The sequence below is a fragment of the Falco punctatus genome (genome assembly GCF_963210335.1).
Source record: "Falco punctatus genome assembly, chromosome: 6".
Taxonomy (NCBI): Eukaryota; Metazoa; Chordata; class Aves; order Falconiformes; family Falconidae; genus Falco; species Falco punctatus.
Genome location: NC_137585.1, coordinates 26371318 through 26387882, shown reverse-complemented (window position 1 = coordinate 26387882; position 16565 = coordinate 26371318). Strand labels below are relative to the sequence as shown.

Below are 16565 nucleotides of genomic sequence, written 5' to 3'. Positions count from 1 at the left end.
TTGATGAAACATAAATAATGTATTTTGAAACATGCATGATAGACCTTCTGAAAGAAAGCAGAACTACTTTACCAAATCAAATAATTAGAAATTCTTTCCGAAAAATAATTGTAAAAAAATTCCTAAATATCCAGTGCTAAGTATCCAATTCATAAACAGAGTCCTACCAAAATATCTCCCAAACTCCAGTGTATTTTAGATTTGGTTTGTAATAACTCAGACAACAGAATTACTACTGAATTAATAAGAACAGTTCATGACCACATACCAGGAAAAGTAGCTTAAGGGGGCTGCAGGGTTATATTTTACCTACCTACCTATCTACCTGCCCTTTTCAGGGCAAAGCTGGTGAAGGATGTGGAGTGGCTGAGGGAGCTGGGGTTGTTTAGGCTGGAGAAGAGGCAGCTCAGCGGGGACCTTATCACTCTCTACCGCTGCCTGACAGGGGGCTGTAGGCAGGTGGGTGTTGGTCTCTTCTCCCAGGTAACAAGGGACAGGACAAGAGGAAACAGCCTCAAGTTGCGCCAAGGGAGCTTTAGATTGGATATTAGGAAAAATTTTTTCACTGGAAGGGTGGTCAAGCATTGGAACAGGCTGCCCAGGGAGGTGGTGGAATCACCAACCCTGGAGGTGTTTAAAAAATGCATGTGGCATTTAGGGACATGGTTTAGTGATGGGCTTGGCAGTCCTCGGTTAACGGTTGCACCTGATGCTCTTAAAGGTCTTTTCCAGCCTAAATGATTCTCTGATTCTACCTGAGGATGGAATGCTTGCTTTGAGTTTAATTTGTAATGTAAAGCCCCTCAGCAGTGTTTTAAGGTGCATATTCATTTCCATGATCGTAGCTGTATTTAAAAGATTACATTAAAATACACATAGTTGCTTCCCTAGCTTAGAATCACAAGACCCTACAGAGCAGTAAAATGTAGTTAGAGATACCTTATCCTATTTCTAGCTGCTCAGGCTGCAATAGGAAGACACCTGCCAAGTCACAGAGAAACCTACAGGGAGCACTACAGGGTATAAAACACACTTGTGTAAAAACAGATGCATTGCTTAACTCTTCAGCTTTCTTGACCTTTTGAGGTTTAGCATTTAGGATTACATACCTATTTCCCAAGAGCAATGCTCTGTGTAACAGCACTGGTGTGAGCCAACACAATACTTCAGGATTCAGTGCAAGGATCTACAGTTGCACTGATAAGTCACGTTATCCTAGAACAGTATTTACTTTTGGCATCTACAAAAAACATAGTATTTTTTTAGCCTTCTCATGTTTCAGACTTTGTACTTTGGTCCTCCATTTTGCAGTGGAAAGTCTAGATTTGTGGGGGTGTTTACACACATATAAAGGGAGAAGAAGAAACAGAATGTGGTGTGAAGCGGACAAAACCAACAACCCTTAATTGTAAGGGATTTGGTGTTTAATATTCTCTTTAATCCTTTTTTCACCCACAAACCTATGTATTTTTTTATATGCTTGTATTACTTGGAGATCTACATTATTCTCCCCATTACCTGAATGTCTTGAATAATGAATTTGAATTGAGGTGACCGTTCAGTCCATGTTTTCACTAGTTCCATTGCATTATCAAAATTCTTCACATACTCTCCATACATCTTGAGGAAAGGAGCTAACTTTTGCAGAATATCTCCAATTCTGGGAGTGGTGGTCCTGCAAAGTAAGAGGGCGGAATCTCAGAGCAAACAGGAAAGAAAAAAAGTCACACAAGGTTGTAAACCGGTTTCAAGCGTTTAATAGAGAATCCTTGGTGTTTGGGATCGCCTCATATAGAGTTCCAATGTAACCATTAAAATTGACCAGAATTAATGTAGAAAGAGTGTTTGCATCCTCTTTGATGATGTATAAGCATTATACATCATGTAGAGCACTAAAGAAAGAAACACTATCTATAATGAAAAATTTGAAATATATTTTTACAAAACATGGCCTAATTTATTTGCAGTTCCTTAAAACTAAATTATCTTCTTTTGACCATACGTTACCTTCTAAATATCTAACCTGTGGTTTTGAGGACTAAATCCGTAATGTACTGCTTCCTTTCTGTGCCTTATATAAATAAATGTATTTACAACTTTTAAAAAACCATTATTTACCTAAGAAAACTTATCAAGTAGAGAGAATCCCTTGGATTCCAGTCTTTTTCGAGAACTTTCTCACATCTTTCACAATGACTGATAGCATCTTCAAATCAAACTGAACAGTAAAGAAGCTAATGGAGAAGCAGAGAGAAGCTGCACTCTCAATGCACACAAAGAAAACTGAACAGCACACATGCATCTCCAAGAACTACAACGGGAAACACATTTCACATATAATATTCAAGGACAGACTCAGAAATTCAGTGTCTCTGGATTTCTGAAAGTCCAAAATCAGCGTTGTGATAATGGTCTGCAGTCGAAGCAATCTACTAAATTACTTCAGCGGTCTACTGCAACACACCACTTCTCCAAGAGAAAAGCTGCACAGAAGGGAAAAGTTATTTGAATAGTGATATTGCCGGGACTGGCAGTGGCTGCTCTAGCTCCAGCTGGCTCTCGGCAGGACAGAAGGAAGATCTGGCAGAAGTCTGAGCTGCTGCTGGACCTGGCAACTAGAGAAGGGGACATGATAAGGTGGGAATTTGGCCTCTGAAATGATCAAGGCTCTCCACCCTTAATTAGCTTCATGATTGTGTTCAACCACTTTACATGCAAGCAGACACACTTTCAAAGGTGAGCTAGCAATTCAAAACAAAAGCCCACTCCTTTGATTCATTGTATGGTATTTCCCTGGGCTGTAATTTTATTGTAAAGTAGCAGCATAATTTTTAACTGCAAATAAAATACAAATAATGCCAATTCCAACAGAACCAAAGAAAATGCAAATACATGTCTAAAGGTCACCAGCAAAAAAACTCCACAGGCATTAAATTTTTCTGATAAATTTAACAGGTTATTATAAAAATTTATAATTAAAAAAAACTTAAAGCAGAAAAGACTGTGGCAATCCCTTTTATCTGAAGAAACTGACACAGAAAAAGAATATTTCTACTTAACTGTTTCATAAGTATTACTACATTTATAAACCAAGAGGCAGGAACAGTTTCCTGTGCCTGCTCCTTGGGTACCTATGGCTACTCATTTACACAGAGCACTAAAATTTCATTGTCTTGGAACATTCAAAAATTTCGTAACTACTTTCATGCAAGGTCCTTATATGTCCAAAGTCTCTGAGGCTATAAAAACACAAATTCATCATCATTTCAGGTAAGAAAGACAAGGTCCACATGACACAAAGAGCTCTGGAAGAGTAGAAAGGACAGGGGAAGTCACCACAAGTAGAAACTTGTGAGAGCTGCATCCTCCCTTGATGGACTTTTAATGTAGACAACTAGTTCTCATGTTCAAATACTACGCATCATGAGCCAGAACATTAAATTCTACTGACTGTCCTGGACCTCATGGCATTTACTGTTCTCTTTCATAGACAGATCAGAGAAAGAACTATTATCATGGACCCAAATCAGCACTGCGCTGCTGCCATACAACAAAAATATCATCATGTGCGTCAAGAAATACAACTTCACATTGTAACATAGGTACAGAAATAGTTGGTATTTCCGTGTTATCAGACCATGATGGTATTCACCTTTACATTCTAAAACCTCAAACATTAAATGGCTGACTTACTAATCATGCTTTGTAGCATCTTATTTAAAACTGTCACAGCTTCAAGGAAACTAAGGAAAGAGCTGTAAAATCACAGCACAGCAAAGGTGACTACAGAACAGCTGCTTTCTCTTCCTATATACATGCTAACAGGCATCCAACAAAATTGGAAATTGCAGTTCCACAGATTCCAAAACTTTGTGTTGAGTGAAAAAATTTCTTCACCAACACACCCCAACCCCGAGACTATGATGCTGTGTTCTTGTATTCTTCCCCAGGTATCTGCTACTGGTCATCCTTAGGTATGAAAGACAGGGAGAGCTAGATAGGTATTTTGTTTGATGTGGGATCACTGTTATGTTCTGTTATGCTCTTTTAATGGGAAATACATTGCAATAAGTCTGTTTCCAGTGTTTTCAAGCCATATGTTGTGAAAGAGATATTCAGCTCCAGCTGCTGCTCAACTCATTCAAAATGCAACTCCCAATTTCATTTCTACCCGATAAGCTTAGATTCACGCTGCCTTTTCTTCGAAGAAACAAGAATCTGCTTCTGATCTGCTTTCCTAGTTGCAAAACTTTATATTTTTACCTTAATTTTTTAAATCAAACCACAACTTGGGGCAAGCGCCAGAAATTTCTACCCAGCTATTTTTATTGGAAGCTAAAGAATCACAGAAGTGCATAAACCTACCAACAGAAATATTTTCTATGTCTAATCAGGGGAACTGCTGAGGAAAGGGAACTCTGTATCTGGCAGAAGCCGTTGTACCAGACAGTTGATGCAGAGAGAAATTTATCCCAGATTTTTCTTTCAGCAATGATCAGAAATAGTTCCCTTTAACTGCACCCTTTCTTGTAACTCCTCCCAAAAGCATGAAGTTTTAAGGACATTTAAACACACTGCCTCAGGTACAGCACAGAAGTTGTTTGCAAGCAATATGGGAAAGATAATATCTGCATGATGCAATTTATTATTTTTGCACCAATAGTCAAAGCTCATCTGCAGAAGTGCTTTTCAGCCTTTGAAGCTATTTAATTATATACACAATATTAGTGATTTAGCATTTGCAAATACATAAGGTAGTGCAACCCATATTCTGTCCCCTATAAAATGTCTAGAGCAAAATTTTAAGAGTACATCACAAATATCATTTCAAATATATACAGCACTGACATAATGTAGTCTAAGCTGCTTTTTAAACCTCATTACAGAAAGTTAAACTCCACTTCTCATGAATATACACTCTAATTTAATCCAGCTATCTGTATTTCCTATCAGATTTTTTCAATTGATTAGAAGAAAAGGGTGGGGTTACCTTACACAGCCGTTCTGCAAGGAACATAAATTAAAGTCTAAGCTTTCCTATATTTCACGATGCTTAAATTTTATTTACTTTCTTGCCTTATAGACTATACAGAGCTACCGTGTGTTTGTGCATGGTAACTACTAGTGATTAAGATAATGATTCTATTTTGAAGAATCATTATCTTAAAGAAGAATCATCTTACAGAGCCAGGACACATATAGCTGTTGTCTAGAGCACCACTGTGTGGTCTGAGATTTTCATATATGTCACAAAATACATTATTTCTCAATTTTTTAGTGTGATTTCTCACAAGTAAGGAGTTATATGAAAATGTAACTGGAAATGACATCTGGACAAACACTTGAATTCCTCATAATAAACCATGGATAACATGGAATACAGAAGCCAAGCAGGTGCTGAGGTGAAACAACTAGATGAAACAATATTTGGGTTTTGTTTGTTTATTTTTTAATGAGGTGACTCTTTTTCCCAAATAAGGTAAGGAAGCAGCAATGGTTTGGGACTTTTTTTTTTTTTTTTTTTTTTTTTACAATTACATAAAAGAGACCAAAAATACATGCCTATATTTTAATATCTCCAGAATCTTATATGCCAAGGCAGGGTAAAGCTAAAATATCTTTACATGATCATTGTAGGGTATATTTACGCCTCAGTTACCCTTCTTGCTTGCTCCAAACATAGGTCAAGAAAAGATGGTGGGAAAATGGCCCCAAAATATACCTGACAAGGATTTTTATTTCAAAAAGAAAACCAAAATAGGAAAACAAGAGTGTATCCCATGTTATTACAGAAAGCAATAACAACAAATGTTACTGTGCTACAAGGGTAGCACAAAGCAGATACATGTTAGTTATCTCAATTTTGTATTCTGTGCAGTGGATTCACCAGGTAGCACACAATTTCAGTCTGAACCCCTAATTCAGCAAAGCATTTAATCATGAGTAATCTGCCTGGCTTCTGCAAGATACATGTCCTTTATTTTGAGCAAATGATGCAAGTCCTCTACTGAGTCAGATCCTGACAAGGAGTGGAAGAGCAGATGTTCTCCTACCCACAGTACTTCCTGGGCCTGCAGTGCTTAATTATGAAGGTACCTTCCCTATTTCAACCCTATGACAGAGTTTCTACAGACATGGTTTTAGCAGTATATTAACCAGTGAATCGCCTCTTACCATTCTTGCATTCTTTTCTCAAGTTCTGGAAGTAAGAATTTACTGTGGAAGGCATTTATTGATGAAATGTTAGAAAATATTTTGTTAATCACTTCAGCTGGAAATGAACCTCTGTTGGCTTCCTCAAGGAGTCTGGAATAGAATACCTGCAATACAGAAAAAGAGCCCCAAGCCTATCAGCCTATTATCTTTAATCAGTGGAAGATCACCTATCCACCCCACCTACTCCAACTGAGGCAAGATCAGTATTTCAATAATATAGACAGGTCATGACAAACTCATTTGTTGTCTTTTCCTTTACAGAAGTTACAAGGTTCTCCTCCCCTTACACCCCACTTTTTCTGTCTTGTGAGCCAGGGAAGCACTGCAGGCGGAGCAAACATAAGGAAAGCCAAACTGAAGTAGTGCCATTTTGGATTGACTCCAGGCGTCTTGTCTGTTTTAACAGCTAAGCTCATCTCAGTTTTCCCAGTCTTCCAGTCATATTTTCCACTTTTGCTTTCTTTTCAGTTAGCATGGTGTCTGATCACTGTTAGCACAGCTACTCTCCCTGTACACTGTATCCTCTTATCCTTTTGAAATCAAAGCAGTTGGCAGACTATGACTGTTCGTGACATACTGTTTAAAGTACAAAATGCGCCCAGTTCTGAATGGACTCTACTACAGTCTCCAAAAAAATTAAAATTCTTTCCCCATCGGTGGGCTCTGACTAGATGCAGCCACAAGATGGCTAGAGACATGTGTAGCTCTTTACGTGCACATCACATAAAACATAGCCTATGAGGAGCTACGGTCCCTCTATCTCCCTCTCCTGTGCCTGAACAGCCAGTGACTCCCTAGAAAGGGCTTGAGAAGTTTGGGTAAGCGCTTGGGAAAACAGAGTCTGAAGACAGAAACTTTGATAATTCCAACTGAGACAGCAGAAGACAAAGCAGAAAAGCCACTTTCACAAATACTTTAAACCACGCTCACTTTGCTGCATCTCCAAGAGGAGTTAGTTAATTTTGACAAGTTACTTTGAAGACTATAAAGGTTACATAAATTATAACCAAGTTCAGAAATGTAACAGTCCCTTCCCAGTCTTCTGCTTTCCTCTCATTAGCAGCAGTTTAGCAGCTGTGCTTGAAACTCATTTTTCAGAACTCTGCCCAGTTCTGGGCATAGGAGTAATGCACTTATGATCATGTCAAGGAAAAAATTGTACATTATCCATCAGAAAAAAAAATCTATGAATGAAGTAAATATTTTCCTTTTTTATTTTTAAACTTCTCTAAATCAAAGCTCTTTTTTTTTTTTTGCAATACTTCATCTTTTAAAACACACCATATAACCATCGCAATGTGGGTCTGCTAGGTAAATCCATTTTCATGAGGACAATTACTTAGATCCCCAAGCAGCCTGAACAATTATTATTTCAGTTGAGACTTTTTACTTTTCATCAACTGTTTTTACAACACAACAGGCATTAGGCCTGAGAAATTTAAAAAGCAATGTCTGAGAAAAATGTCATGGAGTAAGGCAATGCAAAGCTATAGGTAGCCAGCTAAAATGGATGTCTTATGTGAGAAAGTAAACAAGACTTAAAAAGGAAAGTACTCAAGAACTACAGACTTTTGCATTTAAGAAATATCAGTTTCATTCTAGAGAGCACAACAATTCAACCCTTCCCTTGCAGGAAGAGTAATTTCTGTTCAATTCGTTAGGATTTATTCTAAACATATAGTGGGAAAATAGGGGATATAACAGTTTAGAATGAGCATCTTCCTAGGTTCTTTGGCACTAAAGAAAACTGGTCGGGATGCTTAAATTTGAAAGATTTAGTAATTTTCTAATGGGTGGGTGATTTCAGTATTATAAAATGATACCCTTTTCCGTTTCACCAGAAGCCAAGAAATGGATACCCATCCTCTTTGCTGAAAGGTCTAGCAGTGTGCACTACTATTGCTTGTGGTGACATCTACACGCACACAACATATTGCATTAATATCCACAAAACTGTAATACTTCAAAAAATGTAGTGCTCTTTTAAATAGAAATATAGGCAAAGTTATATAGCAAGAGCAAATGACTGGGAAAGTCAGCAAAATGTGAAAAACATATCACGACTTCTGTAATTTATACACATGCTTATGCACAGACATTTAAGTGAATATGATGCAAGACGATAAAAACAAATTCAAGAAAAATGTACCCCATCTAGGAGGTCAAGTCGGCTAACGTAGGCTTTTTCTGTTTGCAGAAGTTCACTGGCAATTTTGTGACGTTTCTGTTCATCTGTCTCCTGGAGGAAAACAAGAAGATCTCTGAGGATACTGGAGGAAACATAATTTAATACTAAAAAAAGTTGAAAAGATATGTGATTACCTTACAGTCCAAAAAGCAACTGCAGTTCAAGTTTCACATTTAGTAACAGACACCCCATTTTGAAAAATCCAAACTTTCCAGCAGATTAATCAACAAATACAAAAGTCAAAGAAGATAAAAAAATCAGTCAAACTGCAGAGCAAAACTCAAAGCCCAAAATATTGAATATTCCCCAGTTTACGTAGGGATCTTTGCCAAAGCACCAACTCCCTACTAAACAAATCAGCTCACATCCTGGTAATTGCGTACCACTGACCTTTCAGAGTTGGAAGAACTGATTTGCAGAGTAAGAGGGAACAGATGGGATTAGTTGGTGTTTACCCCCACTCCCATTTCAACAGTTATTTGAACTACATGTTCTTTGCATGACAGAATTATTGAAAAATAGCGTACAAATTGTTTTACATTCATTGATACACTCATTGCTGATTAATTGACGACTGCAATTAGACTTCTTTGCAGGTCTTTATGGGCTCCTGTGTTAGGTCTTTATGGAAGTCACTTTTGAATCTTAAGGGAAGTTTTCACTGTAAAGTCTTTCATTCCACAAAGTATATTTTTGATTGTTCTGCTGAACGGAAACATAAAATGCTCATTCAAATTTCAATAATAAATTAAATATGTTAAAATACAAATGTATGAGTTGCTACAAGAAGTTACTTCAAGACAATGAAAGCACAGCCATCTACAATATTAAAACATTAGGGAAATGCCTCAGGCTCAGAAGCATCAGATTTAACAAAATGACACTTCCATTACAAGATTTTTCTTCCAGATCTAGTGCTAGCCCTGACAAGTGTTCACATCTAACAACAGCTGAATCTTTCCTGAGTAAATGGCAGTCTTATCATGGTGCTTATGGGAAAGTGGTAATTTTCTAAACAAACTATAGAAAGTTTTCATTAAAAAAAAAAAGAAAAAAAAGAAAGGAAAAAAAAAGGAGAGTTTGGAAGAGTTATTTCTGATTTCAAAATGCACACTGCTTTCACAAGAGTATGATAAACATATACTATTATATACATATTATGTGCATATACATGAGTACCATAAATATATCATATAAAAAATTCATTATGGAATACTAAAGTAGTCTTTTCATTTAAAGGATTTCAGTGGCTTTTTTCTTCCTTTTCAGAATTCGGTAAGTATTACAAATTTGAACACATTTCGGTTACCTGCAGTTTTAACAGTCACACTGCTACACGGCAAACCTCCTCCCTAAATATAGACTTTAAATAGTGACTTTAATGCTGTTCATTAAATCTATTTAAATCAGCATAGCAACCACAGTAACCTACAGAACAGCATTTTAAAGTGCTGTCAAGAGACACTGCAGGGAGCTGGAGGATCAGCTATTCCAGCTGCAGCATGCCGTTCAGTGCAGCCATTTACAAGGCATCTCATACGTGGACTTGAGCCACAAAACCATGGAGGCTGTTGGTTCCTCAGCACTTTAATTTTTTTTCTCTCCCCAAAACCCCACTTTCTCCCCTGAAGCACTACTATAGAAGCAATCTGCAGTTTCCAGATTACTTGAACTAATCAAGAAAGGGAAAAATCATACATAATTGACTCAAAAATATCGCACAAAATGAGCAATTCAGAAAAAGCATTTAATCCTCACTCCTAAATCAGGACAAATCCCTCTTATTCTCCCACTATACTCTGACCCCAGCTTTCCCATCTTCTCAGTATCAGCCTTAAACATATTCCTAATTCTAGAACCTCAGTCTCCTTTCTACATCAATCACACTACCGGACACAGGAATTTTTAGTTACCTTTTAACCACACTGGCATGTTCTTATTCCAGCATAAGAACACACACCCACCGGGTTAGATTAGTGCAAAAACAACACAAAACTGTATTGCTCCTTTTCTTTTAGGGAAGTCCTCATCTTGCCACCTCACCATGTCAATACTTGCCCACATGTTACATGAACTCCCAGCTGTGTTTTCTACTACTAGCTCCATCCTCCTCCCTTTGCACACTTCAGTGTCTTCTCTAGTACCCTGTCTAAAGGAAAGCACTTGGTTTCCACGAGGTCACTCCAGCTTCCTTCCTGTTGGAAACAACAGGTCACAGACTATTTTGCTAGTAGTGGTGTCCATCTGCTGTGGAGCTTTTCTTGATGGAAGTGGCTGCTGCTTCTCCTGAGCACACAGGGTGAATTGGGAGCAGATGCATGGATGGACACGTGTCCTGGCAGCACCATGCTACACAGCAAGGCACGTTTGGTGGAAAGACTCACCAGTGTGCAAAGCCAGTGCTGCAGCTGGCATGTGTGTGTGTGTGCGCGCACGCGTGTGCATCCTTCATGCTTCCAGGGAATTCATTTACAGTCATCCCAGTTCTGCCGTGGCACACGCCAGACTGCACTACAACTTTACCCCCAGCTGCCCACCTGCTCCTTCTTGAAGCAGGCACACAGGGAGCAGTGAAGCTATGGGCTCAGGGCAGGCAGACCCAAATCTGGCTATTCCCAGTAGCAGGAAGCAACTTTTACAATGTAATTTTGAAGTAAATCCTGAATGATGTTTGTGACAGTGAGAATGACATGGAGCCATTCGTTATTAGAGCTGTTCAACAGAACAGCCTTGAAAAACCTTGTAGAGACAATGTAAAGAACTACTGCATCAAATCTAATCATTAACAGTAAAAGGAAATGTTAATAGTCTTTCAAGTTACAAGTTAAGCTTTATTTTCAGAGGATATAACCATAAATGCACACATCTCTTTTCACAAGTAGGATAATAAGTTAATAGAAATTGAAGATATGGACACTTTTTTTTTTCTGGAAAAATTTTCTATTTCCCTCCTATGATTTCATTATACTTTTAGTACATTAGTATTTATTCTGGGCTCCTTGCCGTTAACAAAAAAAAAATCAACCAAAAAACAGAGACAAAAATTTACTACAAGATATACCTGGACATACACTCTATCACTTCAAGCGCAGCTTCTCAATGATTTCAGGAAACTTCTGTGACAATCCATAACACACGACAACTCAATGTATAAAACTGTAAGACATGGTTAGTGTGCTGTACAGGGAAAGGTCACATTGGAGGTACACTATTTCAACCATAGACCAAAGTATCAGAAGTGTAAGACTGCAGTAGGTGCATCAGTCAGGACTGCAAACTTGTGCCTCTATATGGATGCTTACAGCAAGAATTTCACCTAGGCCTAGTTATATATTCGTTAATACAAAGTTGCACATCCCTAGAATCATTACATTACTATGGATGCTTAAGAAATTAAAATACGTAATTTTTACTAAATTGTTCTTGAACTCTAAAATTAAGAAGAGGTATGAAAAATGCTGCTGAGAGCATGAACTTTTTTCATGTGAGTTTATATTTCCTAACACTGTTTTTCCATTGGCCTAAGCTTGCAAAAAAAAAAAAAAAAAAAACCAACAACGCTGACTTAAAACAGCCTTTACATAAACCTAAATTCCAATACAGTCATAACTTATTATCCAAACCAAACAGCAGCCATCTCCTATAAAAAACCCCTATACCTACTGATATGATAGTGATGCTGTATATGATTCACTCATATTTAGGTGTAGCCCTTGCCCAAGAGCTTTGCAGTAATACATGAAGCAACACAGGGTGAGAGATGTAGAGTATGAAAAAATATAATTCAATTATGTTGTGCTTGTTTGTAATGCTCAGTTTGGTCTAAAGTAACAGAATGGAGTTTTCTTTTCTAGTACTATTCATGTCATAGCTGCTTCACGATCCAAAGCTTTTTTCCCTGAGTACTGGGAATATAAACATAAATTTCCAGGAGAATTTAAGATATCCTTTAATCTCAAGTCCTCAGTTTCTGAAATCAAGGAAAGCACTGAATTTTGCCAGGCCTCCAATGAAAATCCTGAATGCTACCATCATGTTCTGGCATATTGACTCTGTATAATAGTCCCATTGCACAAATGATGGGCGAGTTTCTTGCACAGCAACCAAGAAAAGCAGTAAAGATCCTAAAGAAACTATTCTTGTCAAGAGGATTTACACATTTAAACTGTATGCTAAAGATATACAGCGTTGTTCATTATTTACTGTTGCTAGAGACAACCATAAAATTGTAGAACCAGGGTGCTGCAAGAGTAAAACATTTCTTGCCAGAAAGTTAGCTTTGCAACAAAGTTTCACCATATTTAAATCAAAACTTCACCTTACATTTAGAAATACACAATCTCCATCAGGTTTTGCACCTGAAACACCAGGGCCCTTAGCATTGCTGCTAAAAGAAGACATCAAGGACTTTATTAAAGATGCACAATAGATTATTCTCCATCTGTGGCGTGCGTGCAGTCTATATCCCTGTTTCCTACCAGTCTCGCAACAAATACCAAAGCGTTTGTCTTCTTGTCTTCAGTTAGCTCTAGCAGCAGATTTCTCACGTGTTATTCAGGAAGTTAAATGACTGCAATATTCTCGTATTATTCAGCCTCTGTGTTTTAGGCAAACCAAATTTTATGACAGAAGGTGCTTCTGCTGCAAGGCAGGAAACTCTCCACTTTTAATTGTGTTTTTGTTTGTGATATTTGTGGTTTGAGACTTTTAAACTAATTCAGTAAATAAGAGAAATAAAGCATATTATACTCAGGTCATTTGGGGAAAATATTTCAGAACAATGCCAAATTTACTAAGTTTTGTTTCAACTTTTCCAGAACCAGCAACAATCTGACTTTGGTCAGATCTACAGTGACTAAGGGGAAAAAAATAATTTTAAAAGCAACACTAATTCAAAATCAGCTTTTTTTTCCAAGTCTAAAATGTAATTTCTGCTCTTGTTTTGCACCATTCCACAATTTAATTCGTCCTTTCCAGCAGTGGACTTAGTTTACTTCTGCTGTGCAATATGCATTTACATAGAGATAACACCACTTTTTTCTCTTCCTTGAATTAGGAAATATGGCATGAAGGAGGCAAAGAAATTTGCATCACTATCAATGTATACATATCTATCTCAGATCCATAATTTAAAGTTTGTCTATGACTCACATGCATCTGCTCCTATTGCTTTTACTCAATTGTACCTACACTTGCTTAATTAAAAAGGTCAGAAGTGTGCTGTGGCAGAAGTCTGTGCAGTGCAACTTCAACTGGACTGTATCCCAGTTTTAAGATTCTTTACTAAGTGGGCGCTTAGCAAAATCACAGACTGCCTAAATGCTCTTACTTCTGATGCCTGCTTGGGCGCAGAAACAGCTTAAAGCTCTACCAGACCTCTCCTGTTCCTTATCACCCTCCCCTATTCCAAACAGCATGGCAGCAGCTACTTAGATCGCTGATTTCAATCTATAGGTTGCATTAATCCAAACTAAATTGCTGTTTGATTTTGTAAAGTGTGGCCCTTAGGTCAGTTTGTGGTGGACATGGTTCTTAATCTCAGTAAAGAGGATGTCTTTGTGTCACAAGCAAGCTGGTATCTCTGGAAGTGCTGCTGTGACCCAGTTCAGTTTTACAGATTCAGTTCTCCACCGGCGCTGACTGAGAAGTCATCCTGCATGCCTTGGTTTGTTTCAGTTTTTTACCCTTCAAGCACCAGCGAACAATACATCTAGCAGCAGTCACGTTACCCCTCACAATTTGACTTTTGGGCAACACAGGACAGATCACACGTGTTGGTCCCAGCAGCTCAAAGACAGATTTTTGATGAGATTGCTGCCATTAGCATTTGCCCAGTTCCTTCCTGGACTTTATAACAGGACTGGCTCCCATTTCTGCTTTTTCCTGAAAATCATGCCAGCACCTTGCTGCGTAACTTGGATTCAGGCTTAACATCACTGCCCACGCAGCATTCAACACTTCATAGGCACAGAGAGGGGAAACAGGCATTATTGCACAGGAGATAGAAACATAATGAGAGGTGTGGCAGGTTAAAGGTGCCTTGGACTGTGACCAGGCTTATATTTAGATGGGAGTCATAACGTTCACTCCTTAACGGCAAAAACCACCCCTAAAACAAACAAGAAAAGCCATGCAACCCAGTGCCTTCTTGTCATTACTTAAGATATTTCATCCTACAATACATGAGAATTTGAGGCCCACCTTTCCCACACACAGCGTTTACCCTCAAGCATAGATGTGTGTTAATGAAACTCAAGTGCTTGGAGAGGTCTATAGTTAACTGATGCAGGTGTACTCCTGACAAGCAGTGATGAGCTTTATCAGTGCTCAGCTATTTGTCCCTGTGGTGAAGAGGAAAGCTGGGAGGGTCCAGCCTGCCACCAGTCCCCCGTGCACACACCACACACACCCGCCATGACTCACATGTGGCAAGGCTGGACCAGAACTGTTAGCAATGCTCACTGGCCACCAATGCCTCAGTATGAGAAGGCAAAGAACATAATCAAAATTTTAGTGGTGGAAATATGCACATTTTTTCAGCAATTAATTTCCCAAGACAGATTTTCTTCCACCCACTTATTTCCCTTATTATTTAAAAACCTTCCTTACAAGGAAGCTCAAATTCACCATGACATAAGTTCTCATTGCTAACAAGGCATATATTTAGGATGCTAAACCTTGCGTCTATCTCATAGCTAGCAGACTGCCACTGCCTTTCCAGCTTTGACTTGACAACTACATCCAAGTTAAGGACTCATATGACAGTTCTGCCTAAATCCCTGCTGCTACAGTTTACTGCATGTGGAATTTTTATATACCCCACTAACATGTGTCCCTTGTAGCCTGACACAGCTGAAGCACTGCGCTAAACATATACATGTACTTCGGTTTCACTCTTTTTAAACCTCAGATGGAAAAGTGGGGGGAAAGGGATGGGAAGAAGGGGGGGACACCAGAAAGAGAGGGGGGGGACTGGGAAAAGCAGGGGAAAGGCAAGCAAAACCTTTTTTCCTGTCTTTTTTTCACAGGAAAAATAACCAAAAGATTTTCAACTTTCTGACTGGCTCTTGGAAGCTTGTTTTTGTAAATAAAAACCTAGAGAAAATACAGAAAGCAACAATATAGCAAAAATGAAATAATTTCTTGGTTTACCTTCGTCTCTACAGGTTGATCTTGCTTGCTGATTTCTTCAGTTGGTTCTTCCTTCACTTTAGTATTAATTTCTAGAGTTTCATTTTCAGATGGGAGCAGTGTATCAATGCTTGGAGTTCTGTAGCAGCTGTTAAGCATCTGTCCTTCACAGGCAGTCGTACTTTGCAGTGACTCTCTAGAAGTACTTTCTCTTTCCCCATTTACCAAGCTGCTGTTGATGGCGTTATCCAGAACCAGGGTGGACACAGTGGAGCCACGATCTGGTAATCTCCTGTCCTCATCTTCCATCTGGTCTTGTGCTACTACTCCGTTAGCTGTGTGTAGCTGTGCAACCTGAGTTTTGTCAGTGTTACTGTTTCCCTGTTTTTGTAGTGGGTGCTGGGAGGGGAGTTTTGGTTGAGGTGATGGTGTTGACCCATATCTTCCTTGAGATTTAGAAATGTGGAGAACAGAGGAATCTTTCTTCAAATCACTAGGATTTAACGAGCTAAAAACACCAAACAAAACATATATGAGAGAAAAGTTAAACATAGCATTATAGAAAATCCCTAGTATGGAGAGCAGGAGAGTTACACCACATAACAAATTCCTTCCAGACCCTTTTTGGTTAATATTGGGAAGTTCAGGCCATTGAGGCTTGAACTGTGTTATTCCACTGAAACACACATAAACACGCATCACTTCTGGAAACCCAGAATGCTGCCCATATTGATTTATTACATCCTCATGTGTCTTGAATCTCCTTTGTAAAATGGGAGGCAGTATGACCAGCTCCACATAACAGACAAGGGAACTGAAGTGCTGATACATGAAGCAACTCACCCAAAGTGTTCCAGAAGATTATTGGTGGAAATGGAGAAAGATTTACGGTCTCCCAAGTCCCAGTTCAATGCTTAAACTAACAAGCAGCCTGTTCCCTAACTGCCCTATAATTATACAAAATGCATGAAAAATGTCCAAGAGCATTTAGCATCCCTTTCCTTAGTTCAGCAAATTACAGGAGGGGCTT

The 16565-nt window shown here is 38.5% G+C and overlaps 1 protein-coding gene across 10 annotated transcripts in view; it reads right to left on the bottom strand.

Moving 5' to 3' along the window:
• Positions 1-16565, bottom strand: part of LOC308065808 (protein bicaudal D homolog 1) — a 318237-nt gene that overhangs the window by 16667 nt on the left and 285005 nt on the right. For 9 of the 10 annotated variants that reach the window (XM_080392278.1, XM_080392297.1, XM_080392281.1 and 6 more), the window contains 4 exons: positions 15557-16043; positions 8366-8455; positions 6175-6320; positions 1519-1675 (listed from right to left, as the gene is read on the bottom strand). In XM_080392278.1, the coding sequence (XP_080248404.1) occupies positions 1519-1675; positions 6175-6320; positions 8366-8455; positions 15557-16043 (880 nt within the window). Of the gene's footprint in view, positions 1-1518; positions 1698-6174; positions 6321-8365; positions 8456-15556; positions 16044-16565 lie in introns of those variants that run through there. The other variant, XM_080392286.1, reaches the window with a different exon arrangement.